Genomic DNA, 18492 nt, shown 5'->3' on the forward strand with positions numbered 1-18492 from the left:
GTAATCGTCAAAAGTGATTCCCATACATTCATAACTTTTTACAAAAATTAAGATTGTTAATTTAAAATAATGTATGCTGCTTCAGTACAGTGACGTTCGTTAGAGGGAGCTGCAAGCTAACGACAGAGGCAAATCAGGAAAGAGTATAGGTAAAGAGATTAGTGGGTTGATTGTTTACAGCGGAAATACGTAACACTACCACTAAATATGCAAAAACAAAAGCAGAGCAATTTTAATTAAACGACAAATACGTTAACCCGATATTATTTCTAAGCATCAGACATATGCCGATTTCAATAGGCCAAAACTTGGAGTCTTCGAGAAAGAGAGATGAACCTGATAATTTCCAGGTCTTTTTATCAGAAGAAAAATTTAATTATCATCGTCCATGTTCGACTGCAAGATTTTGAAGCTTCTCGATTGTGTCGACTTGCCTTTGGGAGCCGCCTGTTGCCGATGAACTTCGCGAAACACTGCAGAATCAGGATTAACTGGAGTAGATTCTGCATCAACCACTCTGCAAATAAAATAATTCGCATTAACACAAATCTGGTTTTATATTATATTTCTTAATTTGGAAAAGACAAAAGTGCTAATTTCACAAAGTGTCACAAAATTGCTTAAGTTGGCTATTTTAGTAGTCTAACGGTAGCAGAAAGGACAAAGATGAAAAGCTAGGCAAAAGCCCATTGGCTCCTTATTTGACATCATAATGGGCTTTTAAATCCATCTTGCTGACAGACTTATACCCTGGTAATGATACGCCCATGGATTGCGCCTGTGCTTGAACAGTGTCTATTATATTTTCATTTGAGTACATTCCCATCGGTGTGTTATACTGGGCGTGAACGACCTTTGATTTTCCGGGTCCTTTCATCTAAATTGCCATAAAATATCAGCTTGAGGCATGAAACCCATGCTATAAATTTACAATAAATTTCATGGCTCAACGTAAAAGTAAAAATCCGCAGTGAAATAGATGGAAATTAGGTTTGGGTTACTGTGTAATTGTGCGTTGTATAACTTACCACCATGGTGCCTGGTTTAGCGGCCGCAGATCTTTTAAGCATGGAAGGATCGAAAGCAGGCACAGTCGACGAAGTATTGATAATCGGAGGACGAACTGGCCTGAAAACAGGGTCAACCATTTTAGTCTGTTTGGATGACTTAAAACAAATCTTAATTCGAATTTTTTAAATAATGATTTAAAATATGCTTCTTCAACTTCGACAAAAGCTACAGGTACCTTGGAGCAGTTGGTGGACCAGTCGATGGTCGAAAACCTTGCGCAGTTCGATTGTGACCGGTGCCGGCCGGTTTCACCTCGTCCTGAACATTTTTATGCAGTAAATTAGTTCAAGTTATAATAATCAGGCATTAAATACTCAACACCAGTAATTCAAGAATTCCAGTAAAAACCTTGCTTTTATACACGAGAGATATTAGCAGATAAAAGATGAATACCTTGTTGCTTGTATCAATACAAATGTTCTTGGAATAATTGAATTTTAGTTAATTGCATCTCAGTGTTACCTGAAGTGACCCCATCTATACCCGCACTTACTGGGCAATTTTGGGACCACTGCGGTCCAAAAGTCAATGTTACTCGCACCAGCACAAATCATTTGTTTTAGATTAAAGTTAGTTCAACCGCAAGAACGCCGTATCCATAGCAAGAGAAAAACACGTATCGCATAATGAAGACGAAGTTATACGCCAACAAACCAAAGTCAATCAGTGATAGCTGACAGCACTCCTTAGACGCCTGTTGTTGCTACAAATATTTATCGAGTTACGGAACGTCCGCGATATCAACTCCCGTCAACTGAATGAGAGTAGTTGATGGTAAATTGTGAGTTGTGCTTCTGTATTGAATCAGATGAATGACTCAGTGGGTTTTGTGTAAAGAGTAAACAATTCGACACAACGATCAAAATTCATTAGTGCCACTGTCCATATCCTTAAAATGTAAGAATGCGTAAAAGAATGATTTATCGGTGTTTTATCACCAATTCTAACTACTTACAACTTGGTCTGAAAACTCTGAACAGTCATTTTTAACACCCGTTTTCAAACCGAAGTCATGCTGGGAAGTATTTCAACTTAAATGATGGATGTGCGATTTGCGACTCTAAGGGTAAGTAGATATCAAATAAAACAATACAACGACTTCTATACGTTGATTAGATCTCAAATGGAAGGTATCCATGCAATTCTCTAAACTTCAAAGCTTTTCCCGTGAGACGTCACTACTTTTATAGGTCTATAAACGTTTGTGTACCTTGAAAGCTTTCTTGGGCTAAGTATACGCAATTCAATTTCCGAATGTTTGAAATATAATCATAATTCACTTGCTTTTAGTACAAAGATATTTACACAATGAATTCGGTAAGAAGCGATATAAAACACAATGTACATTATTCAAGTAATATTTACAATATTAGCAGTAGCTATACGTGAAAACGGAACAAATATTAGCGTCATCATCAATCGAAACTGTGTCAGTATCTCAAGCATTGAATAAACAAGAAATAAATCTAAATACTGATAAGGGTAAAGACAAATACAGGAATGTCCCAAATAGTTTCTTTTTAATCTAGGCGGGCTTTTACAAATTAAAGCTACAGTGTGTTTAAATTAATTGCAGAGTCAAAGGGTAGTTTTAGGCTATAATTTTTGTTTCTGTTCTACATAGTTGAAACGAATTTAAGTTTGAACACTTTTACCGATAGCAATACTGCACCGTAAAGGATAAAAAAATGAACATCACTGTCGTGTTGTTATGTAGTGCAATTCAAGAAGCTTGGAAAGAAATTCAGCTATATACACAGCCGGAATGTCGGTAATCTATACATTTATAAGCTAACTATATAATACAAGCAATAAACAAAGGAAAGATGCAAGTGAGAAAACCTTAGCATGCCATTAACTATTAAAGCCACTGAAAAATTGAGTGTTAGTAAATGCACACTGTAGAAATGGTGCAATGTATAGTGCGAAGCAGGAGGCTGGTAGCAAACACAGCTTGAGCAGATAAAACTAACCAAGACAAAGACTTATCACTTCCCTCCCACTTGTGCTTGGTAGCTTAACTGGGCATTGGAGTTAGAATACAAACCAATCGCCTGATTGGGGCCTAAAACAACTCTTATTGCCTCAGGCTTACTACTGGGAGAGACAGATTTGTAGGCTTGCGTAGTAGATGGCTGTGGCTCGATAAAGTCGGCTGGCGGTGGTGGCAAGTCGTCTGCAGTAGGTGAAGCGACAAAATGTCGAGGTTTGTTGTTATATGTTGGGGCGACAGTTGACCCGCCGTCGGGTTGACCTCGTGACGTTGGAACAGCTCCGTTTGGTGATGTAGGAGATTGCGTTGTTTCTTTTGGACGGAAAATAACAGATCGAAAGCCAGCTGGCCTGTTGGGCGATTTCTGCTCCGTATTTATAGAAGGCGCTGTAACGGAGTTGTTTGATGTCGTAAAAGATCCTGGAAAAGGTTTCGCCGATCGATTGTGTCTCGATAAACGTTCCAGTTCACTGACTTCGTCATTCTGTGGTGCCGTTTGTGTCATGCAATCAACCAGCAAGCGAAAAACATGCAACAAAAATGACGTTAAAATTAACAATAAAACAGCACAACAGTGAAAATATTTTTATTCAGTGAATAATAAATCGCATATAGGGCGTGACTTGAAACTTTCTTTTAAACACAAACGAGCACACAAGTCTTCTGTGTCAATACCCATGCCATCAATCAAAAGCTTTCTTATTATCATCAACGATTCATGGGATAGACAAACGTTAATAAATCAACTACTTACATATATACCGCGGTCACCTTGAACCGTAACTTCTCCCGATGGTTGTACAGAGACAGACGCGGCATTTCTAAAAATCAAATAATTTTGGAAATTTTTTAAAACAAATTTGTATCCACAGCCAACAGCGGTGAAATAAAGGTTTACATTCTTTATATGATACACAAATAAGAATCGCAATAACATAAAACATTTTGCATATACTCTGGTTGCAGTCTTAATAATATTGCGATTAAACAACATAGTAAAGCAACACGATTATTCACCACGTTAAACTACGTTGCTGATTTTGCTAACATTTATAAAGGTAAGATAGGAAAACCTTCGTGACATGTGCAGGCCCAAAGAACCGGTCTAGACTGGATCCGTTTTATCTATTTTAGAGATGAGTCCAACGCACCGGAAACAGCGGAAAGTTATAACCTTATCACAGTAGCATATGCAATAGGTCAATACACGGTAATCGGAAAAACGTCAGACTTACTTTTCCACAACTAAGTATAGAGAGCCAACAGCTTGCTTGACTTTCGCCTCGCATTCGTCTTGGGTCATCTCGTTAACAAATTGGCCGTTGACAGAAATAAGAACGTCGCCGGCTGTCAGACCGCTTTTGGCGCTTATACTTCCCGGCGTCACCTGGGCATACATATTGTTATTTTTTTGTATGGTTTGTTCATATACATAACATTTTTATTAGTTGTACCTTCTTGCTATAGCTTTATCGTTGGTGCAATATGAATAGCAAATGAAGAAATGTAAATACAAGACAACTACAAGTGAAAAAACGAACTACTTTCAAACTCTCCTTTACGATACTCTTAAATCACCCAGTGAGACTTTGCTTAATTTAACAAACAGTGTTAAAGTTATAATACATACCCTTGTAATAACCAGGGGCTGGTTAAATTCTTTTCCTCCCGACAGTCGAAATCCCCACGGAGGCGAACCGAAGAGTGTCAGTGACGTGTGGACTCTTGAGGCCATGATAAATGTGCTCAATTAAAGCAACAGAGCTATACTGCCTAGCGTTCTACCAATATAAAGCGAGTTAGAATTAGCACACTGATGTACTTGTTTCTGACCTAACCAAGAGACAGTTTAGCTCATCCAAGCTATCGTCCTGGTGCCGGCAACCTGCTGATTTGTTCATAAAATGAAGCGATTTTCTCATCACTATTGCTTTCTATTTCAATGATCTTTTTCCAATAAAGCAGCAAGCATTATTACGTCATCGATAAACTTATCATCAACGATAGAGTTTTCGTGACTTCATAGGAGTTACATGGGAAGTGTTGGCCATCTTATCTAGCACATATACAAAGCAAAGGGCGGTAAAAAGTCGTCTGCTTTGTTCAAAGGACTGGAAAAAACTCACGCATCGTGGGCGTTTTGTACCGTAATACTCAAGTACCACACGTGACGACTTAACATAACCAGATGACGCAAGTTAAAAGGATTCGACTACAAACTACGCAGTTTGTGTAATGTTGCCTCAATTGTTTGACATAGGAAAGGGCCACTTGACACGACGCGACCTGTCACAAAAGGAGCAACAACGCAACACCCGATAACGATATTTAATCGGTGTAGTGAAACATTCGATGTTTAATACAACACGCCCGAACAATTGATTTGAGTATCATACGCTCAAACTGGGCCTTTCTCAATCCTACACTTCCTTTCTATTCCCCTAATTTGTGCATGTCATACTGCTGAATAAGCCTGGTGAAGAGACCATCAAAAATGCTATAAAACCTCTCGGTACTATTGTATGAAACAGAAAGAGCTAGACAGACGGCGGTGATACATACTTTTCGACCATATTTCACCAACATTTCACAGCTTATGGCTTATGTGATGCAGTAGTATCACATTTGTGGCGGACTCACGCTGGCTGTGTCAAACTACACAATGGATCGCTAAATTGCGCATTAAATTTTCCGGGTATTAGGCGAATCAAATCTGTCTCAAAAAGGCTTTTAGCGTAGCTTTGCTGACAACCCCTCAAGCTATCAGGACTATCTAAAGGAATATGACGGTCTTATCTTCCGCTGTTACTTAATGACATACAAAACGCAACCCAGCTCGACCTGCCTACGCGTTAAAGTCAAAAACCAACTTCAGGGACCGCCGTAGAATAGTCTGAATATGTCTGTCAAGTCAAGAAAAGAAAAACTGTCTCCCACGCATAACTTCCTTCATGTTTCCTATACGAGGCGCTTGAATATTTACAGGGGTAATTTAATTCATAGTACTAAAACTGTTCAGAAGTAAAACAGACTAAATTAAACATATGACTCATTGAATCAATTAAGCCTATAATTTACATTCATCTGATTCTTAAAGGCACTGTAATTGCCGGCTGCGTTTGAATTGGTTCTCCCAAACGCAAACTAAGAAAAAATTTGAGCAACTTTCGGTCAAACTGATAACTCATGACAGCGTATGTCGTTTTTCCAGAGGAAATAACGCAAAATCCAATTGCAGCATTTCCGGCGGTCATACCGAAAACACGTAACTTTTCTGAGATTACGCATAACGGTATGCGTGCTACTTAAATAGATTGCGAGCTACTGAACCGATTCATCTTAAAACGATAGTTCTTCTCCCGACGCAACATTTACTACAAGCGGTAATATAATATCTAATTAACAATAAAACACCGGCTAACTTGACAATCTTTTACCACGGAATGAACATAAAACATTTTAACACAAGACCGTGACGATTTGTCTTTTCAAACACTCGCCATCCTGAAGTGTTATGCAAGTTTTGGTCACGCCTTGCTTGCTATATTCCAGCACAAAAAGATATAGGCTCACAGGCGGAATAGCAAACAGGCAAACCGTATCAATGCGATTTTAAAGCTTCGCGAGTAATATAGAGCAAGACTTCTGCTACCTGCTGATGAAACCACGTTCGGCCATCAGGCGACCACAAATAAACTTAATTGCAGAATCCAACAGGAGACCGAACATGGACAACATGACCTTACGAAGGCAAAAAAAATGCGCATGCGGTTTACCGTAACGAAAATAAACTGCCTTCACTTTATTGACGGTGATAAAAAGACGTAATAAACCTTATAAAAACTTTGAATTGACCTACCCGAGTAAACGCCTAGTTACTTTGGCCAACAAATAACCTGACATTTACACAAGCAGAAAAGCTCCATAAATTCCTTTGGTGGGCGTCGGTGTCTTGATGCTAGTACTTATTTTGCAGGCCATTGCTTAAACTTTGTGAATTTTGCAGCCAACATCGCGACACCACCAGCAGCGTTATAAGTTTGATTTTAAAATTACTTCTAGCCATTTTCGAAGCAGCTATAAGCCTTTGAAGTTGGGGACATTGTTTCTTATGTAGGCAAAAACATACGAAAACGCTTACAATGATGAGTATTATGTAATTCAAACATACTTACAACAACATCTTGTTCGACGAAACGTGCCTGAAGTACCCTGGTACATCAAGGCGTGTTCATAAAAATGTTTACTTCTACTCATCTTATCACACAGCCAACACCAACTTTCGTCCAGCACTGCGAACACAAACTTGACAGCTGATTTCATTACATAGCTTACAGCAGATAGCCAGCGGCCTTTTTCTCCTGAAAAAGGTTGGTATAATTTTGAGAGACAACAAGAAGCGTGAAACGCTAGGCAGGATGAGAAAATGCTGTTATGCATTGGATTTGTTAGCATCACTTTCACGAAAACGTTAGCATCTGCGTGTTACGCAAGAAAGCTCAATATTATTACTTTGTTGGATGCAAAAAGCCGAATCTTGGGAAAGTATTTATAGTTTATGTACAGCTGCTTAAATTATGGATGGTGTCCAACAATTGCTATACCAGACATTATGATTTTGCCAAAATTGTTTTAGTTTATTGTTGGGGAACATCATTCTTGGCTGTACGAACAAGAAACTATTCCAGCTTTTACGTGAAGAAATATATTTACAACGCACTTTTCTTTTCTACCTACAGTGCTAAAACCGGGTAAAAAGCTAACGTTTTAGGGGAAGGCTGCAGGGTAAATGTGTTATCAATCGTAAATATAAGGATTTGCGATGTGGCCTTTCTACTTCTGTAACTCCGCGCTGCCGCCTAGTGGAAGCGTGCTTAAAGGAATCAACATTTCCCAAATCCCAATACATTTTAAAGTTAAACTCACTAATCGAGTGCACAGGGAAAGGAAATTTCTATGATGCAATCATTACATTTTGTTTTGTTAGAACAAGGTTAGGATCATTGTTTTCACTCCCCACAGTCTATAGCGAAAAATAAATCATACGAGCTTGCAAAGAAACCTAAATGATAAAATACTTACAGACAGCATTATCTAATACAGTGTGGCCTGAAATTTATCAGCAAGTTTAACAGGCAATTTTTGTGCGGAAGCAAGATAACTGTTTACAACTAAATTATCATAATATCATGGTAGTGCGACACAAAATAATTTAATTATTATAAAAATCTATTTGGTGACAATTTTTATAATTAAATTATTTTGAAGCTAAAAATTTAATGCCAGGTAAAAGCTATTTTCTACAAAAATTAATGCAGACAGCAATCCCACTTTTGTGCAGGATTGCTGTGCATGACTGATATTTTGAAGTTTTAGTGGTGAAACAATGTTGTTCACTTTATCCGCAAGCTGTTTCTTATAGGCAGGAAGTTCCTTCAACACTTTCGGAAAAGACTTGAAATCTTATCATGTTGCAGCACCAATGACTGACCTGAGAACATCACCTCAAAATTTCATCATAAATATACTTTTATTTGGTCTTATTTCTGCCTTAAACTAAAACAAAATTACCTACGATTATTATTATAACAACCACAACAGCACCACTTGCTAAGTAAATCAATTTCTTTGTGATTGCTTTGCAGTCACCTACAGGTTTTCTTCACTAGAAAAAATGGAAATAGTCTCCTTTTCTTGTGCAATATCTAGCAGCACTTCTTTAAAAATAGATTTTATCTTAAGCCAATTAAACATTATCAATAACCATAGAGAGCAGAGTACTATGCACACACAGAATATACATCATAGTACAATTTATTAACACTTCTGCATGTACTCATTTTAAATTGACTGCTTGATAAAGCTGACTTGTCGAAACAGAAAATTTTAATCACCATATTACACATCAGCATGTCTACAAATAAAAAGTTATAAAACATTCTATTGAACATAACAAACAAATATTCAACACTTTAAAAACATTAAGCAATTCATTCACACACAAAACCTACAAATCTAGATTTATCGTATGATATTCAAAAATACTTAGTCTGCATTAAAAACGTTTTTTCATTTATGACATGCATATTTTCCTCTAATCAAGTTTTATTATATGAAAGGTTGATAATATACATTTTACTTACAGTCTATTAAACTTAAAGATTAAGTATATAAACTTGTGTATGTACTAGGGATGGGTCGATATGAACCCAAACCTGAATAGATTCGCATAATATCGCTTTTATGGAAGCTTCGGGCGAACACGAATACCAACAATGGCGAACCCGATTACAATATTACTTGTAAATTTACTGACTTTCGTAAAAAATGATGATCTAGTTTCCAGACAATGCTAAACTAGAGTCAGCAGTACTTACGATGAAGGTCGTTTTCCTTATGATTTTGCTTTTTCGATCGTTTTTTAAACACTATTTTTCGAAAGAAGGCGATTTGTTTATCGATTACGTCATTTTAGAAGCAAGACTTGACAACTTTAGGAGGAAATATTTTTGTTTGGTTCTAATGCGAATAGATTCGGGATACGTTCGTGTCGACCTTCATGATATTCGGGTTCGCACGAACCCGAATAATCTTCCTTGCGGCACATCCCTAGTATGTACTTATGACCTGCACTGTAATTACTGTGGGTATAAAAATTCATGTAATTGTTTATAATGGTTACATTCATGCAATACATATCTACTGAGTTGATTTCACAAATGTTTATGACAAGCCAAAACTAATAATGTTTTTTCAACATGAATTGCGGCTCAATTGAAAGCAAGTTGCAAGTGGCAGCCCAGTTCAATTAGATGAGGTCAACAAGTAACATTTATTCCTTGCTGCTGTTCCAGGTAACTTTTCACCCCATTAATTAGTTGAAGTCTTAAAGCTGCACTTCCTCTTATTAATGCCAAGAAAGTCACAATATCAGCAGGATCAAATCCAGAGACAATATTATTAATTCGGTCAGTCAACTCTTGCTTGGTATGTGTTGGAAGTTCCATGATTATTGCAGCCAATGGTTTGAAATCTTGGCCTGTTGCAGCTCCAAGTACTGCACCAAGTGTACCGCCTAATCACAAAAACAAAACAAACACCATCTGTCCTTAGAAAAAGTATAAAAAGAACTGTACTAATGAATAACCTTCCATGTGTTTAGATTTTGCACAGTAAATATCAGTGTTGTAATGGGATGGTTATGCTGTTTACAGCTTTTACCCTCTCTAACCATATCGCAAGCTGTTGTATTCATGAAATCTTGAAAACTGGTTAAGGATGAATGAGGGATAGATAAATTGTACACATCAGTATTTTGATCTGATTTGACGTTTTCATTCTTAAGTGCAGTAAGATTTGGTTTACTCCATCTACTACAACCTTACCATGTTCAAGTTTGCCATCATGAGTTATAGTTATAACCTCACATTAAAATCTGCCAACAATTTGTATGTTTTTCTAAGTGTTTACTTTTGATACATAATGTGACCCTAAATCTTTTACATGTATGCAAAATGCTTAGGTTGCAGTTTTACTGGAAAAGAAGCTCTTAAGGAGGCGTCAAACCCCAAAAAATGCCATAAAATCTTTGTTTGTTTTATTATAGAGTGAATTTACTAAAAGACTGATTACTCGAAAAATCCTCCATGGGGCTCTGAAATTTTGCGTATCAATTTAGTATGCTTTGAACTACCATTCCATAAAATGCCATCAAAAAACTTTCATCAAAAAACTTTCAAACCATGATTCAAACTTTTTTTACAGAGGCGCAAAATAAACACTAGAATTTTTGGTCTAAAAAAACCAATTTTAGCTACTTTCATGCTAATTTTTAGCCTAATTCTGCATGCGACCTGGCACATTGAAGCGCGCCAACTGCTATGGTAATTCCCAGGCTAGAAAACAACACCAACAGTGTGCACTTCTGCACTAGACCCCAAAAAGATCTGCTAAGGAAACTATAACAAACCTAATAAATAAACGCTCAACCAACATACTCTGACATGTTAAATAGTATTTGCAAAACTTGGCTCTTTAACAAAACTTAGCTTAGCTAACAAATTATATTAGTTCTTACCAATGGCCATTCCAACTGGCCCAGCAACAAATCCTCCTACAATTGCGCCCCCTCCCGCCATTGCACCTCCTCTAAGAGATTGCTGCACAGTTACCTTCATATTTTCCTCTTGAGCTATGACACTGAGGGCTTCCATTGCATCATTGACTGCCAAAGGCATGACACACAGTTCGTGTTATTAATATATGTCAATATAATGCTAAAGCTTTTCAGTTATTCAGCAGTATGAAAGTGTTCAATGCTTAATGACTAACAGTAAGTTATTCAAGCTTGAAGAACACATTTAAAGTGACAATTTTATATCACTGAAGGTGTGTTTTGATGCACTTTTTGAAACGTGAATATAGTTTAGAATACATGGCCTCTTATCTACTTATAAACACCAATTTTGTGTGCACTGCAGGAACGCCCAAAGCGGTGACATTAAGTGCTGCAGTAGCCTACCCACTTACTATCTGGCTCTCCACAGTCAATGGCAAAATATAAACCATACGATACTATAACTTCTAAAGGTTAGATAAAACCGCAAATTTTCTACAACCTAAAAGAAGATCCTTTTTTCCTTTAAAAGTAACAAAATCATTTTCATGCCAATTGCATGAAGTACTTCCTGCTTTTAATTTTTTGTGGTGGACTTGGCGTGTAACACCGTAGTTTTACCTACGGGGAAAACCCGCTATCAACACTAACTATACGTTTTGGTAAAATTCAAGAACACTTTGATAAAATCTTGTATAAAAAAACTCCACAGAATCGTTTAAACCGATTCTTTTCCAAGACCAAGAAAGATATGCAAATTTATTTCAAGCGAAAATGAGCGTATTGTATCCTACCACAATTTTAACACCTCTAAAGACAACCACTCAATACATTGGTATTTTTTAAGTAAACAATGCGTAGGCTACTTACTGTTTTTTTGCCCATCAACTCCTAGTAGCCAGATTAGTAACAAACTCCAAATTATTATTATATATTTTTGATAGTTTATCTTTTTTCTTTCTTTGTGCAAACTGTTGATAAGTTAAAATTTATTAATGTTATCATAAGTTTTTTTCCGATAACATCAGTAGGCCCTAAATCGTAATAAACTTTTATTTTATCGGCACTGGACCGATATCATCATTATCAACTGGAGTTTCAACGTATGGTCATAATTTCTTTCACATTTGGATGCACACAGTGAGTTACTATGTATCATTAGAAAACTTACGAAATGCAAACTGCGCGCAGGCGATAGACCTATAAGTAGCCTATAACCTATTGTGCTTATGAGAAGTCTTTGATGTCCAGCCTCCACCAAACGGCGAGACAAATCTATAGGTTACGCTTTGCTGAATGCATACTGCTTAAGAACGCCCAGTTTGTAAAAACTGATGTCAAAATTGCTTTAGTCGAAAACTCTAACAAGATAATATTATTGTGGAAAAGTTTTAAATGTAGACTATAATGGACAAACTGATGTTTTGTTTTTCTAAATGACCTTCCCCACAGTAAAACAAGGAATGTGCTGGCACGCTTTACTGCGTATAGAGAGTTTATGCAACGCCAAAGTAGGTTACTGGAACACTCTGTTTCCATAGTCTTCCAAGTTGTGACGTTACAACTATGTATCTACTATTTATCGCGCTGTTTATTGCATAACGTCATACTTGCCATAAGTTTATTCTCAGTTAACGACATAATTATTACCCAATTGAAGAATAGTTGATCATCAATGTCCGTAAATATGTTTATTACCTTGCATTTTTGAATTCATTGTAGCCTACTTAAGATAACCACATAATGGTCATCCTATTTTGTAAACATGTTGTCAACATTGCATTATGAACTCGCCAAATGAGAAATAACTTCGTTTTGATAGACAGCTTAATTAGTAAACACGTTTATCTACAGTCTACACTCTACAGGATCGATCCCGTAACAACAGCATTGTCATACTAAAAATAGCCAGTTTTATTGACACTTATTTCCTTTATTGAAGATTCTCTTGTTGGAATCAACACTTAACCTGTAAATCTTTGAGTCCGAAATTTCGAACCATTTCCTGTTGTGATAAGCGCATTGCCCTTCAAGATGAACTTCTATTTCTTTAATTCTCTCCTTCATTGTACTCATGTATCGTTGCATGCTATAAATTTCCGTCCTTGAGATCTTGGCCTCATTTTGCCGTTCCTTTTATTACGATACTAAAACTGGTTTTATATAGTAATAAGTTTTTAATTTACACTTTAAAGTATTGACTTCTATACACTGTGTATATATATTTATAGAATATAGGCAATAATAGGAAGCATTCCTCAGGAAAAAGTCGATCGTCTCGTCTAACATTTCTTTGCATCCAAATCTGATTTCCATAAAGCAACGCAATCAGCGCAAAAACGAATCGAACCGAATAAAGAGCTGCTCTAATTTTAACAAAAGGCAGCAGTTAGCGACTCTAATACGATGCTGTAAATGTATGTAAGAAGAAAGCAATTTCTTAATATTTTATGTTTGAAAAGAAGCCGCTAGTAAAAGCAGCCCACGCTGACATAACGAAAATAACAATGACGAAAACAAGCACAAAATAGATAACATAGTCCACAGCTTTTTCAGCTACGCTCCAAAATTTCACAGTTGTCACCAACCTATAACTGGCGGAAAGCGACCGGTTGACGAAGCAACTATAGTAGCCGTCATTTGCCAACTGTAAAACATATTATAAACAAAAGCACATCACCACGCAAATACAGACAATAATCATTATGGTAGGATGCTGTACTCATCGTACTCATCATAGCCTTGCTACATCTTACCGATACTGATTCCAGATACAAATCGTTGGCGATATCTATGAACGTAGCATATACAGAAGCTCCTTCGATGTTGATTTCATGTCGTAGTAAAGGCTGTAATGGCGATCCCGGTGTCGAGCCTTCAAACTGCCACGACACTGGCAACATGGCACTGGCGCCTGGACAAGGAAGGCGAATTGCTTCTCCTAATACAGCGTTAATCAACTTACGTTCGGCAAGTTTTGGTAAAGAGGGTGGTTTTTCTGGGAAAACAACAAGAATCTAAGAACAAGTAGTAATTAAGGATAGCTATAATTTAAAGAACAAGTAAATTAAATATCGACATAAGTAATAAACAAAAATATGGCAAACGATTTTGACCATCAAGCCAATTTTACAACTGATACACTCACTTCATAGTAACCCCTAACACCAACTCCTGTATACATTGTCGATGGGTAATACCTGCATTTGCATGCACCAATTCGAATTCTGGTTGCACAGGGCACCTTGCTTTGCATTTTCGTACAACAATATAATTTTTATATTTTCTTCCTACTACCCGCTTTCTGTCTGGTAAGAAAGGAGAAGAACACGGAAAATAATCACCTTTTACACCTTCCACATGATGTTCCAAGTAACAAAAGCCTTTATTTTACAGCACAATTGGTCAATAAACCACATCTAATTCTACTGCATCTCAGAGAAAATAAGATTGTCACAGATAAGAACATAAGATAGTTACTTTACTTGGACTATCTCAAATCGCAGGTGTATAATGTCCTTATTAGCATGCACAGAGTAGCCTATAGTTATAGTTGCTGAATGGTATTAGTATTATGATGTTGAAGTAACTAAATGCAATTAGAAAATATCACCATATTTTACCACATTTTCGCTGTTCGCCTGTAAAAATGCCGCATCTGTCGCAATCTTGCCACTCGGTCCAATGCCACTTAGGAATTGCGGAATCCAAATTTAGATTTTCTCCATTATCTTTGAAAACAGTTTGGAAATTTTCTAAAGTCACAACATTCAGGTAATAGGCAGCCACTCGTTTCTGAATCACACTATTGGATTTGGACTTGGCTTTTCTGCAAAACCAAATTTACCAAAGTTGAACTTAAAACGACAAACCGAAGCACGAAACCATTAACTTTACCCGATAAGCTTGGCTCGGTTGCAAGTATACAGGCCAGAGTCGGAGGATTTTGTTGAATTTATTACGAGTTTTGACGTTCTGCCTCTTCCTCCAGGTGGGATTACTGCAGCTCGGGTCTATTATTCGCAATGTACAGTACATTGACATAGAATATACGTAAAAAAACTAATCAGAAATAAGGAAAATGTGTGAAATAAAATGTATTTCAACTGTATGAGACTTGAAGTAACTATACTTTGACAGGGATGGATACGTGATTGAAATATAGCATTACCATCACATTAACAATCCTGACAGTTTCCGAATTCAGCCGCTCGTTTAAACAAGAACACTTCGACACCTGAACAGCATAACCGGATTCACAAACCACACTCACCCCAGTTGGAATATTTTTGGCCTAAAACAAAATCATTTTTCCTTAATGAAAGTTACACACAGAATCTGAGCCATTAAAAAGTTAAAGTAGAGCTGATCGAATTGTATTTGAAATATGATCGATTTCCCAATAAACGTAGGGCATACTTTACTTGTGCAGGCTCGAGACCTGAAAGTGAGTTCACCACAGCGGCAACTACTCCATTTTCCCCACTTGCCCCACTGTCCGTATAGAGGAACTTTCGCACATGGGCAATAACCCCAACGATTATCTTTGTCTACATCGTAAGTCGTACCACACCAGCAACGGATTTTAAAATACACAGTGCAACTATAGAATTCGATTCCTGAAATTTAGAGGTGCTGATATAGTGAAATGAAACCAACATGGAAACGTTGGCAGTCGAAAGATTAATGCACTTAAAGCTCTTGCGTTTTACTTGGGTTATGGAAAAAGTTACAGAAATTTAGAAATAACAGTTAAAGTTTAAAACATTATAAAATTCAGAAAGTTATATCGTTTTAGTGACAAAAAAGCAGCATTACACAGCTTATCGTACTCTTTGCATCAAAACGTCCGGATTTAACGACCCAAGTTGTAAATGCAAAAAAGATTGGCCACTCGCCTTTCCACATCATCTATTAAAATACTAAGTAATCACGTTTTCAACGTGCGCATAACGTTTCTGCAGTTACTATCACTTTTCTACAATTCAATTCAATTCAACCACAAAAAATACAAAACTGCCTGATACACTGCAACAAGAAAACCTTCGTAACGCAAACACTGTTATAATTTTAATCTTTACTTCACGCTTTCTGAACGAGTCCAGTGATTGTTTAACGAAACTCTAACTCGCGAGTAACCTGACTTACAGAGCTTACAGTCGGGGGCCCTTTAAAATCACTCAGCCGCTCAAGTTTGGGTTGCGACCCTGGGGTTGAGAAGCACTGTCCTAAACTAAACTAAAATGCAAAAAACCTTCGCAAAATAACTCGCCTGCATATTTAAATGGGAAATGACAGAAATCTCCTGGCGCTGTGCCATCTTCTGCTAACAATCGTACGCCAGGAGTGGGAAATGCACATGGACAAAGCCCCCACTTTCTATCCACTGCAAAGTTTTGTGTAGTGGCACACCTTGAAGAATACAAAAAGTAATACGAACATCAATTGTACACGTGCTAAATATTATATTGTCATAACCCCCATATACAGCATTTCCTTTCAGACACTTGATTAACACAAATATACATGAAACAAATGCTCGAAATATAAAGCGATCAAACTTGTCCCGACCAAGTAACATTTAATTACAGTATACGATAAATAACAGAATCTAGGTTTGGGAAAACGAACTCAAGTAGGCCTAGGTATTGTTATGTTTAAATTTAGTCTTGTACGTTCAAAGCTATATTTCATGGTTTCTTATAAACCTAACTTAAATTTTAACATAGTAACCTTAACCTAACTTAAATCTTCTTTCTAATATAAATCCAAGTCCATTTAAACCTTAAATAAGTTTGCTTAATTCGACCTTTTGCATACCCATTCTCCTAACCTAACCGCCCATCTTTAACAACGAGCTGCGTAACCTCATACAGTAAAATAGTCACTTTGAAGTTGCTTTTACATCTAAAAAGTTTTTTGAACCCATCATAGTACAAAGCAGTGACAGTTTAAAACCTTGTAAAAGATGTCTATAGCGAGTCGTCAAACCCGTAATGTTGTTCTAATTTCTAAAAACACATTTACCAGCATATCGCAGATTGGGCTCCTGCTGATCCACAAGAATAATGTGTCTCATTCTGACCTTCGTCGCTGTATGTAAAAGGAAAGAAGCACGTAGCATGATGCGAGTTTCCACTGAATGTGACAATATCTCTTTTGTTGAATACATCCATCACAAATTGCTGGTTTGTTCAAACAATTGCCATTAAAATTTAGTGGATGCTCAACAGTAATTACTGTTCGTATGCACAAGATTGTGCAGCATGCAGCCACAAGATTGATAAATGAAGACAGCGTCTATTTCACTGGCAAAAGCTCTACATTTAAAACGCTTTTTCCCTCCCAACCTGAGAGTAATCAAATACTACTTCTGACCTTAAATTAATCCTAATCTACCACCAAAACTAATTTAAACAGTAATCCACCCCAAACCTTTTTCTTACGCCTTTGTTCCCTTAACCTAGCTACCTCTCTCAAACAACACATTCCCCCAGTAAAATAGCCACCTCCCTTCATAAATGAAAATTATCTCTGCAGCATTGGTCTGCAGGTTTACGATTTTTACCTTGTTTATGCCAAATGCAATTACCCAATTACGTTTTTCATTGGGGGTACGCTGTGTGGACCAAAATGATATGTCAAGAGAATTAAAATCCACAGTAATGTCAGTGTTTGATGAAAACGTTTCCACTCGATTCTCACAAGAGCATTCAAGTTCTACAGCAGTTCCTTCAAATACATCTAATGTTTGTACTTCATCCATGAAAGAGCAGTCTCTTGCTACTGCTACTTGACTGTTAAAAATCACGACCAATAAGGTTTTCAAAATTGTCTTATTTTCGATTTCTACACCCATTGTTGAAACTGAACTACTGCTTAAAACTGAATACTGTGTCTCCCTAAGTTTTTGTCGGTCATTTACAGGGTTGCATTCTAGTACTTTTCAGACGCGAAACGAAAGTCCAAAGACAGTCTATTACGTAACACTGACGATTGTTGCTATTAATAGATTTTCTTCCTTTTAACCACGTGGTGACGCTAAAAGACCCAGTATCCTAGGTTCAGTAAACTCTAGTAGCCATAGACGTTTCTCCAATATTAGAACTTTTACAGTAGATGTGGGATTCAACTGCTTTCACAACGAAATGTGTTCTGTGAATTGTGTTCGATCTGATATGAAGACATTGACAGGACATTGTGGTGATTTTAGGAAAACGCCGAAAGCAAAGATATTTATATAGGCTAGCATAAGATAGCAATGTTTATTAACAAACATTTGGACTGTGCAGTCAGACATAACGTTGCATTA

General features: G+C 37.0%; 3 protein-coding genes across 5 annotated transcripts; all 3 read right to left on the bottom strand.

Moving 5' to 3' along the window:
• On the bottom strand, positions 1-4865 carry LOC143465451 (PDZ and LIM domain protein 3-like). Of its 2 annotated transcripts, XM_076963765.1 has the most exons (7): positions 4695-4865; positions 4300-4451; positions 3819-3885; positions 1247-1329; positions 1029-1128; positions 750-877; positions 1-517 (listed from the first exon to the last, which is right to left on the bottom strand). In XM_076963765.1, exons 1-7 carry the CDS (start codon positions 4797-4799, stop codon positions 373-375), a joined length of 780 nt encoding a protein of 259 aa, XP_076819880.1. In that variant the 5' UTR covers positions 4800-4865; the 3' UTR covers positions 1-372. The 2 variants fall into 2 exon arrangements, with proteins under 2 accessions (XP_076819880.1, XP_076819869.1); XM_076963754.1 differs by lacking the exons at positions 1-517; positions 750-877; positions 1029-1128; positions 1247-1329 and adding an exon at positions 2341-3548 and having other exon boundaries at positions 4695-4862.
• A 3997-nt stretch (positions 4866-8862) lies between these two features.
• LOC143470858 (protein C19orf12 homolog) lies at positions 8863-11744 on the bottom strand. The gene is made up of 2 exons (XM_076969148.1): positions 11142-11744; positions 8863-10139 (listed from the first exon to the last, which is right to left on the bottom strand). The coding sequence occupies exons 1-2, from the start codon at positions 11299-11301 to the stop codon at positions 9883-9885; spliced, it is 417 nt and encodes a 138-aa protein (XP_076825263.1). The 5' UTR covers positions 11302-11744; the 3' UTR covers positions 8863-9882.
• A 1435-nt stretch (positions 11745-13179) lies between these two features.
• LOC143444215 (uncharacterized) lies at positions 13180-18087 on the bottom strand. 2 transcript variants are annotated; one of them, XM_076943373.1, is made up of 11 exons: positions 17749-18087; positions 17208-17365; positions 16453-16592; positions 15600-15799; positions 15352-15474; positions 15078-15193; positions 14804-15009; positions 14381-14488; positions 13937-14178; positions 13769-13827; positions 13180-13546 (listed from the first exon to the last, which is right to left on the bottom strand). In XM_076943373.1, exons 1-11 carry the CDS (start codon positions 18037-18039, stop codon positions 13363-13365), a joined length of 1827 nt encoding a protein of 608 aa, XP_076799488.1. In that variant the 5' UTR covers positions 18040-18087; the 3' UTR covers positions 13180-13362. The 2 variants fall into 2 exon arrangements, with proteins under 2 accessions (XP_076799488.1, XP_076799487.1); XM_076943372.1 differs by having other exon boundaries at positions 13182-13546; positions 14381-14563.
• Positions 18088-18492: the final 405 nt, after the last annotated feature.

The sequence above is a fragment of the Clavelina lepadiformis genome, chromosome 1, assembly GCF_947623445.1.
Source record: "Clavelina lepadiformis chromosome 1, kaClaLepa1.1, whole genome shotgun sequence".
Lineage (NCBI taxonomy): Eukaryota > Metazoa > Chordata > Ascidiacea > Aplousobranchia > Clavelinidae > Clavelina > Clavelina lepadiformis.

What these genes read in the sequence shown, in the direction of transcription:
- LOC143465451 (XM_076963754.1), bottom strand. Translation starts at nt 4,799, where the DNA reads ATGGCCTCAAGAGTCCACACGTCACTGACACTCTTCGGTTCGCCTCCG. An exon ending in CTATACTTAGTTGTGGAAAA is followed by an intron (nt 3,886 to 4,299) that starts GTAAGTCTGACG and finishes TTTGATTTTTAG; the next exon opens with AAATGCCGCGTCTGTCTCTG. An exon ending in AAGGTGACCGCGGTATATAT is followed by an intron (nt 3,549 to 3,818) that starts GTAAGTAGTTGA and finishes ACGGCACCACAG; the next exon opens with AATGACGAAGTCAGTGAACT.
- LOC143470858 (XM_076969148.1), bottom strand. Translation starts at nt 11,301, where the DNA reads ATGCCTTTGGCAGTCAATGATGCAATGGAAGCCCTCAGTGTCATAGCT. An exon ending in GCCAGTTGGAATGGCCATTG is followed by an intron (nt 10,140 to 11,141) that starts GTAAGAACTAAT and finishes TTTTGTGATTAG; the next exon opens with GCGGTACACTTGGTGCAGTA.
- LOC143444215 (XM_076943372.1), bottom strand. Translation starts at nt 18,039, where the DNA reads ATGGGTGTAGAAATCGAAAATAAGACAATTTTGAAAACCTTATTGGTC. An exon ending in ATTGGTGCATGCAAATGCAG is followed by an intron (nt 14,179 to 14,380) that starts GTATTACCCATC and finishes TTGTTTTCCCAG; the next exon opens with AAAAACCACCCTCTTTACCA. An exon ending in TGTATCTGGAATCAGTATCG is followed by an intron (nt 13,828 to 13,936) that starts GTAAGATGTAGC and finishes TATGTTTTACAG; the next exon opens with TTGGCAAATGACGGCTACTA.